This window comes from Lepidochelys kempii, chromosome 4 (assembly GCF_965140265.1).
Source record: "Lepidochelys kempii isolate rLepKem1 chromosome 4, rLepKem1.hap2, whole genome shotgun sequence".
Taxonomy (NCBI): Eukaryota; Metazoa; Chordata; order Testudines; family Cheloniidae; genus Lepidochelys; species Lepidochelys kempii.
The window spans coordinates 9,161,176-9,173,989 of record NC_133259.1 but is presented as its reverse complement, the minus strand read 5'-3'; the positions used below and the strand labels follow the sequence as shown (position 1 = coordinate 9,173,989).

At 41.2% G+C, this 12,814-nt stretch overlaps 1 protein-coding gene across 2 annotated transcripts in view; it reads left to right on the top strand.

Annotated features, from left to right (window-relative positions):
* Window positions 1-12,814, top strand: part of PPP2CB (protein phosphatase 2 catalytic subunit beta) — a 25,591-nt gene extending 12,777 nt beyond the window's left edge. For both annotated transcript variants that reach the window (XM_073340312.1, XM_073340313.1), the window contains exons 3-7: window positions 77-250; window positions 1,440-1,529; window positions 4,674-4,835; window positions 7,765-7,883; window positions 12,125-12,814. In XM_073340312.1, the coding sequence (XP_073196413.1) occupies window positions 77-250; window positions 1,440-1,529; window positions 4,674-4,835; window positions 7,765-7,883; window positions 12,125-12,197 (618 nt within the window). In that variant the 3' untranslated portion in view covers window positions 12,198-12,814. The remainder of the gene's footprint in view (window positions 1-76; window positions 251-1,439; window positions 1,530-4,673; window positions 4,836-7,764; window positions 7,884-12,124) is intronic.

The window sequence follows — 12,814 nt, the reverse complement described above, 5'->3', positions numbered from 1 at the left end:
AAAATGGCATGCAGTTAACACTAATCAGAAATCTATTGTTTGATGTTATAAATGATTGTTCTCTTTCCATTGCTAGGTGCGTTATCCAGAACGCATTACAATACTGAGAGGAAATCATGAGAGCAGACAAATTACACAAGTATATGGCTTTTATGATGAGTGTCTACGAAAGTATGGAAATGCCAATGTTTGGAAGTATTTCACAGATCTGTTTGATTATCTTCCACTTACAGCTCTAGTAGATGGCCAGGTAAGCTTTTGTGTATTCTACAGTGGATAATAGATCTTACACATAGATTTTAAAGTCAGATGGGCATACTTCAGTTATCTAGTCTGACTTCCTAAGAATACATGGCCTCAAACTCCTTGTTGGAGCTCTGCTTGTGTCATACTTGGAGTATAACACACGTTTGTAACATTAGTGAGAATCAGCTCAGTCTTATATTCGCTGAGGCCTGTCTTTATTATACTTCTAACTCTTGTACCTATAAAACTTTTTTTTAAGCAGTTTGTTTTCCATTGTGCTTACAAGTTAGAGTATTGCTTTGTTCCTGGGCTTGATTTGCTACATGCCATTTATAATAATTCCTTGTGAAAGATGTCATAAGTATAGTTCTGGTTGTGGTAAATAGCAGATATCCTGGAAGCTGTTGTGCATGATGACTTGAAAAATTAATCGTGGCACTGAGTCTCAGACTTTGATCCAGAACCTGGTGATTTCTGGCTGCAACCCACCTAGATTTGGATTGGAGTCATGACCAAAATGAACCTAGGTTGGTTCAAGTGTGGAGTTGTGGGGACTTCTGCTGACTTGGGTGGAACACTGGTGAGAGTGCTTCTTTTTCCAAGCTGCCTGTACAGCACTCTGCTTCACTGAAGCACCACTTCAAGAGGTGTGGAAACTGTGCCACTTTGAAGTTCCACATGTACTGTACCAGAACTGAGTGGTATGTGGGAGTAGGAGGAAAAGATGATTGAGAAGCTGCAACCAGGTTAGTTAGTGTGTGGTAGAGCCTCGGGAGGAAGGGCTGCTCTTTCCATCCCATCTTGGGTCCTGCTGTCCTAACTAGTGCAGGATTTTACTTTTCATCCCTAACACACCATCTCAATAGGCAGGAGTCCCCTCTTGATTCATGTGCAGGTTGTATCCTATGTGCTAAGTTCCGTGGGAGTCAAAGTATTTCTGAAATGAAAGTGAAGAAATATTACCTTACAGGTATAAGGATACTCTTTCTTTGGTGCTCTTCACCACTTACAGAATTGTGTGTGTTTCTTTTGGTTTAATTAATTTTTCTGAGAATGAGAGCTGTGATCTGTGCCATGAGGTTTAGAATGATATGAATCTGAACAGTGATAAGTATAAGCTAGTTAATTTTACTTTTCAAAATGAGGTCTTTTCTTAGTCAAAATCAATATATTATTTTTTTGTTCCTGTCCAGATATTCTGTCTCCATGGGGGTCTTTCTCCATCTATAGATACACTGGATCATATCAGAGCTCTGGATCGTCTACAGGAAGTTCCACATGAGGTAACCCGAAAGGAAATGTGCTATGATTTTACAAATATGTTCGGGTATTTTTAGATGCACATTTAGCCTCCATTTTGAAATCCGATTTACTAAAGTGAGGTACATAGTGATACAGTAGATTGTAACAGACAAATATTTTAGTTTTAAATAACACATACGGGTTTGGTTTATTTTATTTATGACAGCAGAATTGGCAAAAGAAGAGGTGGTAGTATTTCCCACACTCTTATCTTCTCTGACTTTGAGTACCACCTCTTCAGCCCCAAAATTGATGAAGTATTTGGATAGGAAAGTGTGTGTACTAGTTTACACATCTCATGTTAAACAAGTTCACGCTTACCATGTGAATAAATGCCACTTCTGCTCAAGTTGCCCTGGTAAATAGGTTACCTGTAGCGGAGTGCAATTTACAAGAATTTGGTCAACTTTACTTTGCCGCAAGGACATAATTCTGTGGGAAGCAGGAAAGACCAACCAAATAGGAGAGGAGAGAGTGCATGCAAAATAGATTGAGGGATAGAAACAAATCAAAATGATACTTCTTGAGAGTGGAGCGTGAAGAATAGCAAAGTCTCTTCTAGCATCCATCTAAGGGAAAAAGTGAAGCATACATCTCTCCCAGGAGGAATGGGACGCTCCAAATGGAATACCCACTACTTAGTCAAAGGACTCATATTCTGAAATTTCATGGCTGTTTGGCTTTTCTGTGGAACTTGGGTCTTGACATAAAATTGTGGTCCAGTATTTGAGTTTTCACAGAAAAACAAATGTATGTATTGTAGCTCTTATGGTAGTAAAGATATGCTTAAAAATATAATCCATGTAAAACAATGCATCAAAGTCTGTCTGAGTCTATACCTGGAAAGATAAACTGGAAACTGCTCCATACGCTTTAGACTTCTTGACTTGGAAAGCAAGGGGAAGTGGTTTAAATGCAAAATTTAACTATTGATCATTTTAACAGAAATATCTAGCTAACATGCTGATGCTACAATTCCCAGCATTCCAAAACCTCTCATTTCCCTAGCAACTTCTACAGTGTGATTTGGCACCGTCAGTACAAAAATCTGCAACATATTGAAAACTGTAAATACGGGAAAGCATAAAATTGAATATCAGATTAAATAGCAAGGGTCACTGATTTTTCATATTTAATTCAGTAAAAACCACTATTCATAATTTTATATGGAGTGTCTGGAGAATTTAGGTCCATTTTGCTGCAGAGTACCTGGAGCCTGGCTCAGGCAGATTAGAGAAAATTGATGAGCTAGGCCAGCTCCAAGGCGAAAGCCACTCTGTTTTTCTCCTGCATCCTCTAAGGTATGTTTACACTGGAATCAAAGACCCACACTATGTTCGCAGCTGGCTTGGGTTAGCTCTCTTTGGCTTGGGCTTTTGGGCTGTAAAATCACAGTGTAAACATTCAGACTTGGGCACCAGCTAAGGCTCTAGGACTCTCCCACCTTGTGGGGTCCCAGATCCTGAACATCTACAGCAATTTTACAGCTCAGCTGACCCAGGCCACCCACAACCATGCCACAGGTCTTTTATTCCAGTGTAGACGTACCCTAAGTAACCAGGTGGAGAATGCATTGGATTCTGCACCAGAGCGCTGCCCTTTTTCTACTTATCAACTTGGTTTTCACAATATTTTCATCCTGCTCATAGTTGCCAAAAGGAGGTAATCTGTTGGTGGTTCAAGGGATATTATTTGTGCTCTGCCCTTGTCTGAATTGTAGCTGAGACTTGCAGGATGTTGGGTGACATCAGATGTTGGCATTTGGTGGTTTCTGCTTAATTATTTTGCCAGCAGTGCAAGGCTGGAGGTGGGACAGTAATTGATGTCTTCAGTTTGTAGTGCTGAATTCAGGGGGATTGGGTAGGCTACTCTGTTTTTCAAGGAGCCTGGCAGATTTCTTCCTTTTCCTTCTTTAACTTTTAGTAGTGGGCATAGTTCCCTGCTGGCTTTCACTAGCCAGGAGGGCATGGATCTGCCTCACAGCTTGTGGCTCTAATTCTTTTTCACAACTTCTTGAGCTTCAGCAAGTGTGATGGGGCCAAACTCTGTCAGGGTAGCTGTGTAGTCAGGAATGAAATTTCCTAGCAAGTGCTGTACATACACACTTGCTCTTTTGTCAGCAAAATACACTGACTAATGCATGGACTAGTTAACTGACTGAAATAGTAGGCACAACTAATATAAACTAGTTAAATGACAGAATAACTTCAGTTTGGGAATGGATTTCTGGTTGCTCCTCTGAAATTTGGGAACCTCTACAGTAGGACAGGAGATTAGTTTGAGGAAACTAGAATCTCTCATCATTTGATGCTTGAGACACAACAAATCCTGCATTTTGGCAGGAGGTTAGACTAGATGACCCTTTCGGTTCCTTCTAACCCTATGATTATTGGGTTTTTTTATGCCTACATCAATATAATTTTCATAGCTTTGTTTTGTCACCTGTGATGTGGTCAAGTATTCCCTATTTTCAAAAAGACTATTAAACCAGTGTTTATGAGCAAGCCTGCAGTGCGTGAGCAAGCCTGCAGTGGTCACACATGTTGAAGGGGAGAAGGAGGAAATTAGGAATTGGGGAGGAATCATTTCAGTTTCAAGCTCTCAGAGTGTTTATAAACAGTATTGCCAACTCTTGTGATTTTTATCATGAGACTCATGATATTTGATGTTTCACTTAAAGCTCCATGTCCTAACAAGATTACGTGAGAATCTCAGCTTTCACTTTAGAAAAAAGTTTCTAGTCCTGGTTACGGAGAAAAGCTTGAAAACTTGATGTGAGTGCTTCCCCACCTCAAAGACTCAAACCAGACGAAAACTACAAAGAGCTCCAAATTTAACGTTGTTTAAACTCATGATATTTAAGCCAATGTCATGATTTTTGGAGACTGATTCATGATCTGTGAACATCTGGGAGTGTCAATACTATATAAGTAGTGAGTACCTTTTTAAAGATTATGAAATAATATACCATGAAAGTGTGTGTTTTTAAAAAAATATATAGAATATTCAGCATATACTCAGAGGATGATGGATTGGAAATGTGGTGGTGGTTGTAAATAAAATGCCTTTCAAAGTAAACTTTTTAATATTTTGCTTCTAACTAAAATTTCTGCTTTCCTTGTTAGGGCCCAATGTGTGATCTTTTATGGTCAGATCCAGATGATCGTGGAGGCTGGGGTATTTCTCCACGTGGTGCTGGCTACACATTTGGACAGGATATCTCTGAAACATTTAACCATGCCAATGGTCTTACACTGGTCTCCCGTGCTCACCAACTTGTGATGGAGGTATGGTGAGCGTATTCTGTTATGGTACCTATCCTAGATGAAGTGATACAAATACTGAAGACCTCATTTCTTATAAATGCAAGGTTGTCCATTGTTTACAGGCTTACATACAGTGGTATTTACATTCTAAATCCTGAGAGGCTTTTCATCCTGTGCTATAGGCCTGAAAAGTAATACTGTACGCTTGTCATTTTAGCTGAATTAGTAAGAGAATACTTTTTTTTAGTGAGTTAGTCAAAGGGAATAAAGGTGGCTGATGCTAAGGACTGGTTACAAAAGTATAGTCTGCTTGCATGCTGACAATCTTTTCCTCTACTAATATGTTAAATAGGCTATCCTGTAATATGTAGCAGTCAGTTGCAACAGGGATTAAACCATCCAGCTGGTATAGATAGAACATAGCATTACTGGAAAAATGCCAGGTGGGTCAATGGAGCATTTTTATTTTTAATTCGGTTAAAGCAGATCCTTTATAGCTTGTGCTGTACATAAAAACATGTAGAGTATGTAAGCTGATGAGCTTGAACTTCAATATTCAGATTTAAAAAAAGTTAAACATTTCTATTTAAAAACATCTAGGTACATCTAGGGTAGTGTTCTCTGGGATTTGCAAACAAAGGTACTAATAAACATGCAAGTCATGAATAATTTAAACTACCAATAATCATAGTAATTTATAACCTGTGCTGTGATCTTAATATGTAAAGGCTTAAGTTTTTCATGTCTATATAGTGTTTACTGCTCACTTTGAAATAGCTGCTAAGGAGAAACAATTACAGTAAAAGCTGTTATCTGGCACTTTACCAATCAGAAAGCTAAATAAGCCAACATTTCTGATCTTTATTGAAAGTCCGGTTTATAGTCCAGCTAGCATGAGGCCGGCAGGCTCCCTACCTGGCTCCACATGGCTCCCCACAAGCAACGACCTGTCCCTGCTGCTCCTAGGTGGAGGTGGTGCCCCTGCCCCACCCCGAGTGCTGGCTCCACAGCTCCCATTGGCCAGGAACCACAGCCAGTGCGAGTTGCAGGGGCGGCACTTGCGGGCAGAGGCAGCACACAGAGCTGCCTAGCCATGCCTCTGCCTAGGAGCAGCAGGGACATGTCGCCGCTTGTGGGGAGCCGCCTGAGGTGAGCACCACCTGGATCTGGCACCCTCCACCCCAGCCCTGAGCCCCCTCCCTTTTAGTTAACTGGAATTTTTTACTTACCGGCACCCCCCATTCACCCAACATGCCAGATAACAAAGCTTTTACTGTATTTGAAGTCTGAGATCATTGCAAAATGGAAACACTTAAAAAGAATAAAGAAAGCTGCCCTATTAAATGCTCATAACCCATTTACGCTTTTAAGAGGAGCTTTCAGGCTTATACCAAATGACTGGAGGATAGCTAATGTGATGCCAGTGTTTAAAAAGGGCTCCAGAGGTGATCCTGGCAATTAGAGGCCGGTAAGCCTGACTTCAGTACCAGGCAGATTGGTTGAAACTATAGTAAAGAACAGAATTATCAGACACATAGATGAACACAATTTGTTGGGGAAGAGTCAATGTGGTTTTGTAAAGGGAAATCGTGCCTCACCTATCTACTAGAATTTTTTGATGGGGTCAATAAGCTGTGGACAAGGGGGATCCAGTGGATATAATGTTCTTAAATTTTCAGAAAGCCTTTGACAAGGTCCCTCACCAAAAGCTCTTAAGCAAAGTAAGCTGTCATGCGATAAGAGGGAAGGTCCTCTCAGTAACTGGTTAAAAGATAGGAAACAAAGGGTAGGAATAAATGGTCAGCTCTCAGAATGGAGAGAGATAAATAGTGGTGTCCCCCAGGGGTCTATACTGGGCCCAGTCCTATTCAACATATTCCTAAATGATCTGGAAAAAGGGGCAAACAGGTGGCAAAATTTGCAGATGACACAAAACTACTGAAGATAGCTAAGACCCAGGCAGACTGCGAAGAGCTACAAAAGGATCTCTCAAAACTGGGTGACTGGGCAACAAAATGGCAGATGAAATTCAATGTTGATAAATGCAAAGTAATGTGCATTGGAAAACATAATCCCAACTATTCATATAAAATGATGGGGTCTAAAGTAGCTGTTACCACTCAAGAAGGATATCTCAGAGTCATTGAAAACATCCACACAATGTGCAGTGGCCGTCAAAGGAAACAATGTTGGGAATCATTAAGAAAGGGATAGATAAAACAGAAAATATTATATTGCCTCTATATAAATCCATGGTACGCCCATATATTGAATACTGCATGCAGATGTAGTTGCCCCATCTCAAAAAAGATATTTCGAAATTGGAAAAGGGTTCAGAAAAGGGCAACAAAAATGATTACTGGTATGGAACGGCTTCTGTATGAGGAGAGATTAATAAGACTGGGACTTTTCAGCTTGGAAAAGATCCAACTAAGGGGGTTATGATTGAAGTCTATAAAATCATGACTGGTGTGGAGAAAGTAAATAAGGAAGTGTTATTTACTCCTTCTCATAACACAAGAACTGGGGGTCACCAAATGAAATTAATAGGCAGCAGGTTTAAGACAAACAAAAGGATGTATTTCTTCACACAATGCACAGTCAACCTGTGGAACTCTTTGCCAGAGGATGTTGTGAAGGCCAAGTCTATAACAGAGTTCAAAAAAGAACTCGATAAATTCATGGACGATAGGTCCATCAATGGCTATTAGCCAGGATGGGCAAAGATGGTGTCCCTAGCCTCTGTTTGCCAGAAGCTGGGAATGGGCAACAGGGGATGGATCACTTGATGATTTACTTGTTCTGTTCATTCCCTCTGGGGCACCTGGCATTGGCCACTGTCAGAAGACTTGTCACTGGGCTAGATGGACCTTTGATCTGACCCAGTGTGGCTGCTCTTATGATCTGTACTTAGGTTTTTAACTGAGAATTCAATTCTTTTACATTACAGGGTTACAACTGGTGTCACGATCGAAATGTGGTTACCATTTTCAGTGCACCCAATTACTGTTATCGTTGCGGGAACCAGGCTGCTATTATGGAACTAGATGACACTTTAAAATATTCCTTGTGAGTAACTTACCTTGTTTCAAGTGTCTGTCTGTGTTTTTTCTTCTAAAAGGGTAGAGATGCAGATCTTAGAACTAATGGTGCTACTCTCACTCTGAGTAAAGAGTGTGATGCAGAAATGGAAATAGAAGTTTTGAAAGATTCTCATGTGATGCTAAGTTGATGAAGGGGTTTATAAGGGTAGTTTTAGTTGGCATTGACCTTTGAGAAACATGGCAGTGAGATATGGGAGTCTCCCTAAGGATTGCCGCAGCCTTTCCTTAGTGACAGGGGATGCCTTCAGGAAGGAGAAGCAATCGTCCTATCATACAGAGTTTGAGGACATGGCCTTCATATCCCTATTTGTAGATACTTAGATTTACATTATTATAAAAGCAAAATATATGCAAGAGGAATAGAAAAATATCAATAATAATAATAATAATAAAAGAAGAAAAATCACCCTTTTACATACCCTAGGGCTTCATTTTGAAATCTTAACATCTGATCTTCAAGTGGCCTCAGCATGTTCTCACTTGTAGAATTCCTGCACCTCTGCCATAAGCTTCTGGAACCTTTTGGAAAGCTGTGTCCATTGGGACTACTTGTCCCTCCCATCCCTGGAGGTTCCAGTGATATAAAAACGGGTGGGGGGGAAGACCCTAGCCACCATTCAGTTCCTTCTAACTGCCAAAGTTGCAGCAAGCTGAGATTGTGCAATGTCCTTGGTGCTGCCCTTGTCTGTTCTCCCCCACCCATGTACTTGCGGGGCTAATTTTGTTTATAGTTTGTGAGGTTGATTGAAAGAGTGAAGGCAGGTGAACGAGAGTGGCAAACGGGAGTTTGTGAGTGTAGCTGCAGATCTTGTGCTTGGAGGTAGTGTGAAAGAAAAGAATTGGTTAACCAAGGAACCAGAGAGTGGAAACTAGAGGCTTGGGAGTTTGTAACCACAAGGAAGACCCAGTGGCATTCTACACAGCTAAGACTGACAAGAATGGGAATGCTGTGACTTTCAGAGAAGACCAGGAAGAATTCCACACAGCTTCCTTTGAGTGGTTGCACATGTGCATTCCGCTCTTGGTGGGCACGTACCCTATGCAGAGTCACCAGAAATTTTCCCCTTCGTGGTATCTGTTGGGGTGGCTCGAGCACCCTCTGCTACCACACACCACTGGCCTCGGTATAAAGGGCCCAGCTGATCACGAGCCCCCAAAGTTCCTTCTTACCAGCTGTGACAGTTGCTTTAACTGCTTTCCTTGCTTTTGCAAGTATTCAGTGGACTGTGTTCTCTAATTTTACTGTAAATAGTTTAGTGTCAATAAGGTTTAGAGTTTAGTTAAGTTTTATCACATATGAGGGTTTCATTCTATTCCCGGTGCTGAGGGATGCCTTGGTCACCAGGCTTCAAGTCCTGCGTTTCCTGCGATAAGACTATGCTCATGAGCAATCCGCACTTGGGGAAGCTCGTACTGGAGAGCATTGCCAAAGCTGCAGGGACTTTAAGATCTTGAATCCAAGCTAAAGTTTCTACTGATGGAGGCGTCCTTAAGACCTCCATCTGAGCCAGGTGCCTCGGCATCAGTAAGTAGTGTGCTTCTTACCATGCCTGAGTCCCAGCACCATTCACTGTCCCCAGTGCTTAAGAAGAGGCATAAGAAGCGGAGTGCTGAAAAGGGGCAATCCTCTGCACCCAAGTCTGCTAGGCATGGGGTTACGAGTAGTGTGCGTGTGGCCTAAATCTAAGCACTCCTCTGCTTGTGGACTCCAGTGTCTAGGCAGGTTTCATCCAGTCTGGGGCCAGAAAGAAATCCTTCCATAGCACAGCACTCTACCAACAACTATCTCAAAAAGATAAAGTTCCACATCGTTACCCTGGCATCCCTCATTCCCTCTCTGGACCATGGAGACTGGTATGCTGCTCTTGATTTAAGAGGTGCCTACTTTCATGTGTCAATGTACTAAGGGCACAGAAAGTTCCTCAGGTTCATAGTGAAGCACTTGCATTACAAGTTCATGATGCTTCCATTCGCCCTCTCTGCAGCTCCTCGAGTGTTCACAAAATGTCTGGCCATGGTAGCAGCATTCCTGAAGAGACTAGGAATGCAGGTCTACCCTTACCTGGATGACTGGCTAGTCAAGAGCCAATCCAAAGCCCAGGTTATATCCAGCACTGAACTCATTCAGTCAGTGTTCAAGGCCTATTGATCAATGCAGACATGTTTACTCTTTGCCTGGTACAGAGGATAGTTTATAAGGGTCCACCTTCTTTATGGTCTGTTTAGTTTGGATGTCCTCCATCTCAGTAGAAGGGGAACCAGTCTTCTAGGGAACAGCTGGCTACACTAGCCGTGGGGCGGGGGGTATTAAACTAACAAAAGGGGAGGGTGAAAAGGGGGAATAAATGAGCATAGCTGTGGATCAAAATTATGATGTGGAGAACAAAGTCAAGCAAGGTACAAGGGATGTGAAGAGATTCCGTTGTCTATACATCAGTGTTATGAGCCTTTGGAATTGCTCATTTGAGCAGAAGTTTAACCTAGTTGGTATTACTGAAACCTAGTGGGAAAGACTTGTATGATTTGGAATTTTAAAGCCTTGTGGTGTATGTAAAAATCCTCTGTGAAGGTTATTTTTTCTGAGGGATTTTGATTTTGGGAAAAGACTTCAAAACTTGTAAAATAGGACTAATGAGTGACCTAAAATTGGTGGGATGTTTTGTTTTTAAATGAAGCAGTCATTATCCAAAGCTTGGAAAACTCTGGAAAATAAGACCGTATTAGAGTTTGTGGATGTATAAACGGTGACCATAGTAACTAATCTTCAAGATAATTACCTGTATGGATTTAACTGGCTGCTAGACTACATGCGGAAATAACCCCAAAGGACAGGAAAAAAGGGTGTGGGGAAACTAATGAGCATTAGGGGCCTAGAGACTCTTGAAAATCCTCCAAGACACCTGTTTGCAACTTCATGTGCCGGAAGATGTCTCCTGATTAACAACCACCTTGCGCTCCTGCTGGGGTCAGGAACTGTGCACTGGTGCCTGGAATAGGAGCTCATCTGATAGTGCATCATGTCCCCACGAGGATCTGGTTTTGTGACTACTTTGCTCCGAGAATTTAGTAACACACTTCACTCTAAGGTTGAAGTTCAGGCTGTCTTTTTGGCTGGATAGAGTGAGAGTTAGCCCCTCAATCCCGGACAAACATGAGTTCCTCAGGCCTTGGACAGTACTCACTTTTATGCCCTGTCATCCTATGAACGCTGAACCTCAGTTCTTTGAGATCCCTCGGCTGCGGTCTACCAGAGTCGAATGCTCTCCCTGTCCATCACCACGCACTTTGGTCATATAAACCTTCCAATATAGTGATGTCTGATGTCACCTCTTGTTTATTTGCACACACCAAAACCTTTTCTTATAAGCCTCAGGTGTCAATTCAGACTTAAGTGGTAGAGACTTTTTGAACTATTCATAGTCCCCAGTATCAACTCATCCATCTGGCTATAAGCCTCTATCGCTTTGGGACCAAGTAAGGGGGTGTGACAATGGAGCTGGTCCACAGGATCAACCTGGGTCAAATTTCAAGCCTTCTCAAAGGTAGTGAGGTAGGCACCTATATTCACCACGACCACCCCTTCTTTTTCAGACTTCTCTTCTGAGGGGGAGAGGGGAGTAGGAGAGCCATGATGGATAAAAGTATTTAAAAAGTTACACTGAACTTGATATATCGTTTAATGTTAAGCTTCATATTTGTGCAGTTGTTACACAACACATGAATTCCTAATTACGACTTAGTGGTGCAACTCCTTATTTTGATGCTTAGCTGCAGAGCAGTGAAATATTACTCTGATGTGTATTTAGCTAATCCCTAGTATTTTTGAACCTTACTACATCCAGGAGGTAAAGTGGGTGCATTCTTTTGCTGACATTAGGTTGTGTAATGAGAAATTGGTTGTTTATGATAAGAAAATAGAGAATTCTGCTCAGAGGGCCATTAGTGAGACTAGAGATTGGCTACAGTTTGTTGAAGCCTATGATCTTTCTTTCATGTAATCACCTATACCAGTTGATAAGTGTTTGCCTCCCATAAAATGATGTAATTTAGGGGAGCTTTTTCTAGACTTGCATATATGGTGCATTGGGTGGAGAGGGTGAGGTAAGTTATAGCCTAGCCGTGAGGAAAATGTTCTGTATTTGCATTTAAAAATTCACTAAACGGTAATTGTAGTGGCAAAAAATTAATTTGTTCCTTGTACTACAGCCTTCAATTTGACCCTGCACCTCGTCGTGGAGAGCCTCACGTTACCCGTCGTACTCCAGACTACTTTCTATAAACATCTCCTCACACCGCCCTTTGTAGGAGGAAGTACACTTGGCATTTTAAAAAAGCAACAATAATTTACACATTTCTCTAACAAATTGGGATCTGTCTTGGCCTAAAACCCCCATCATGGACCAAAATGTGCCATACTGAGGATGAGCATTTAGCACAATTTGAGACTGAATTCAGTACAACACTATATATCTTATAACAATCAGTCCAACAGTCAGTTTGCCTGCTGTATTTGTAGTAATTGTTTTCTTCTGGACTGTTCAAAGAGAAAAGGTAATTCTAACACTTTCAACTCCTTTTATGCTTATTTGTAAATTTAGTTGTAGTGTTTAACTGGCATTAATTAGAGTTTGGAGTTTATTTTTAAGGAAAATACACAATTAACTTCTCTCTCAACCCACCACCCTTTGTTTTATTGACATGTATGATTAACTTAACTGGAGAATGGAAATGGTTCCTGTTGGGAGTACGTTGTCATAACATTTAAAGAGCTTTCCCTTTTTTAGTTAACATACTGTTCTGTGTTGATCCTATCTTTTTTTCTGTATATTTGTCATGGAAGTGCTTGCATCTTATCTGGTGTATTTGAACAAATAAACTTGCAATTGTAAACCAAAA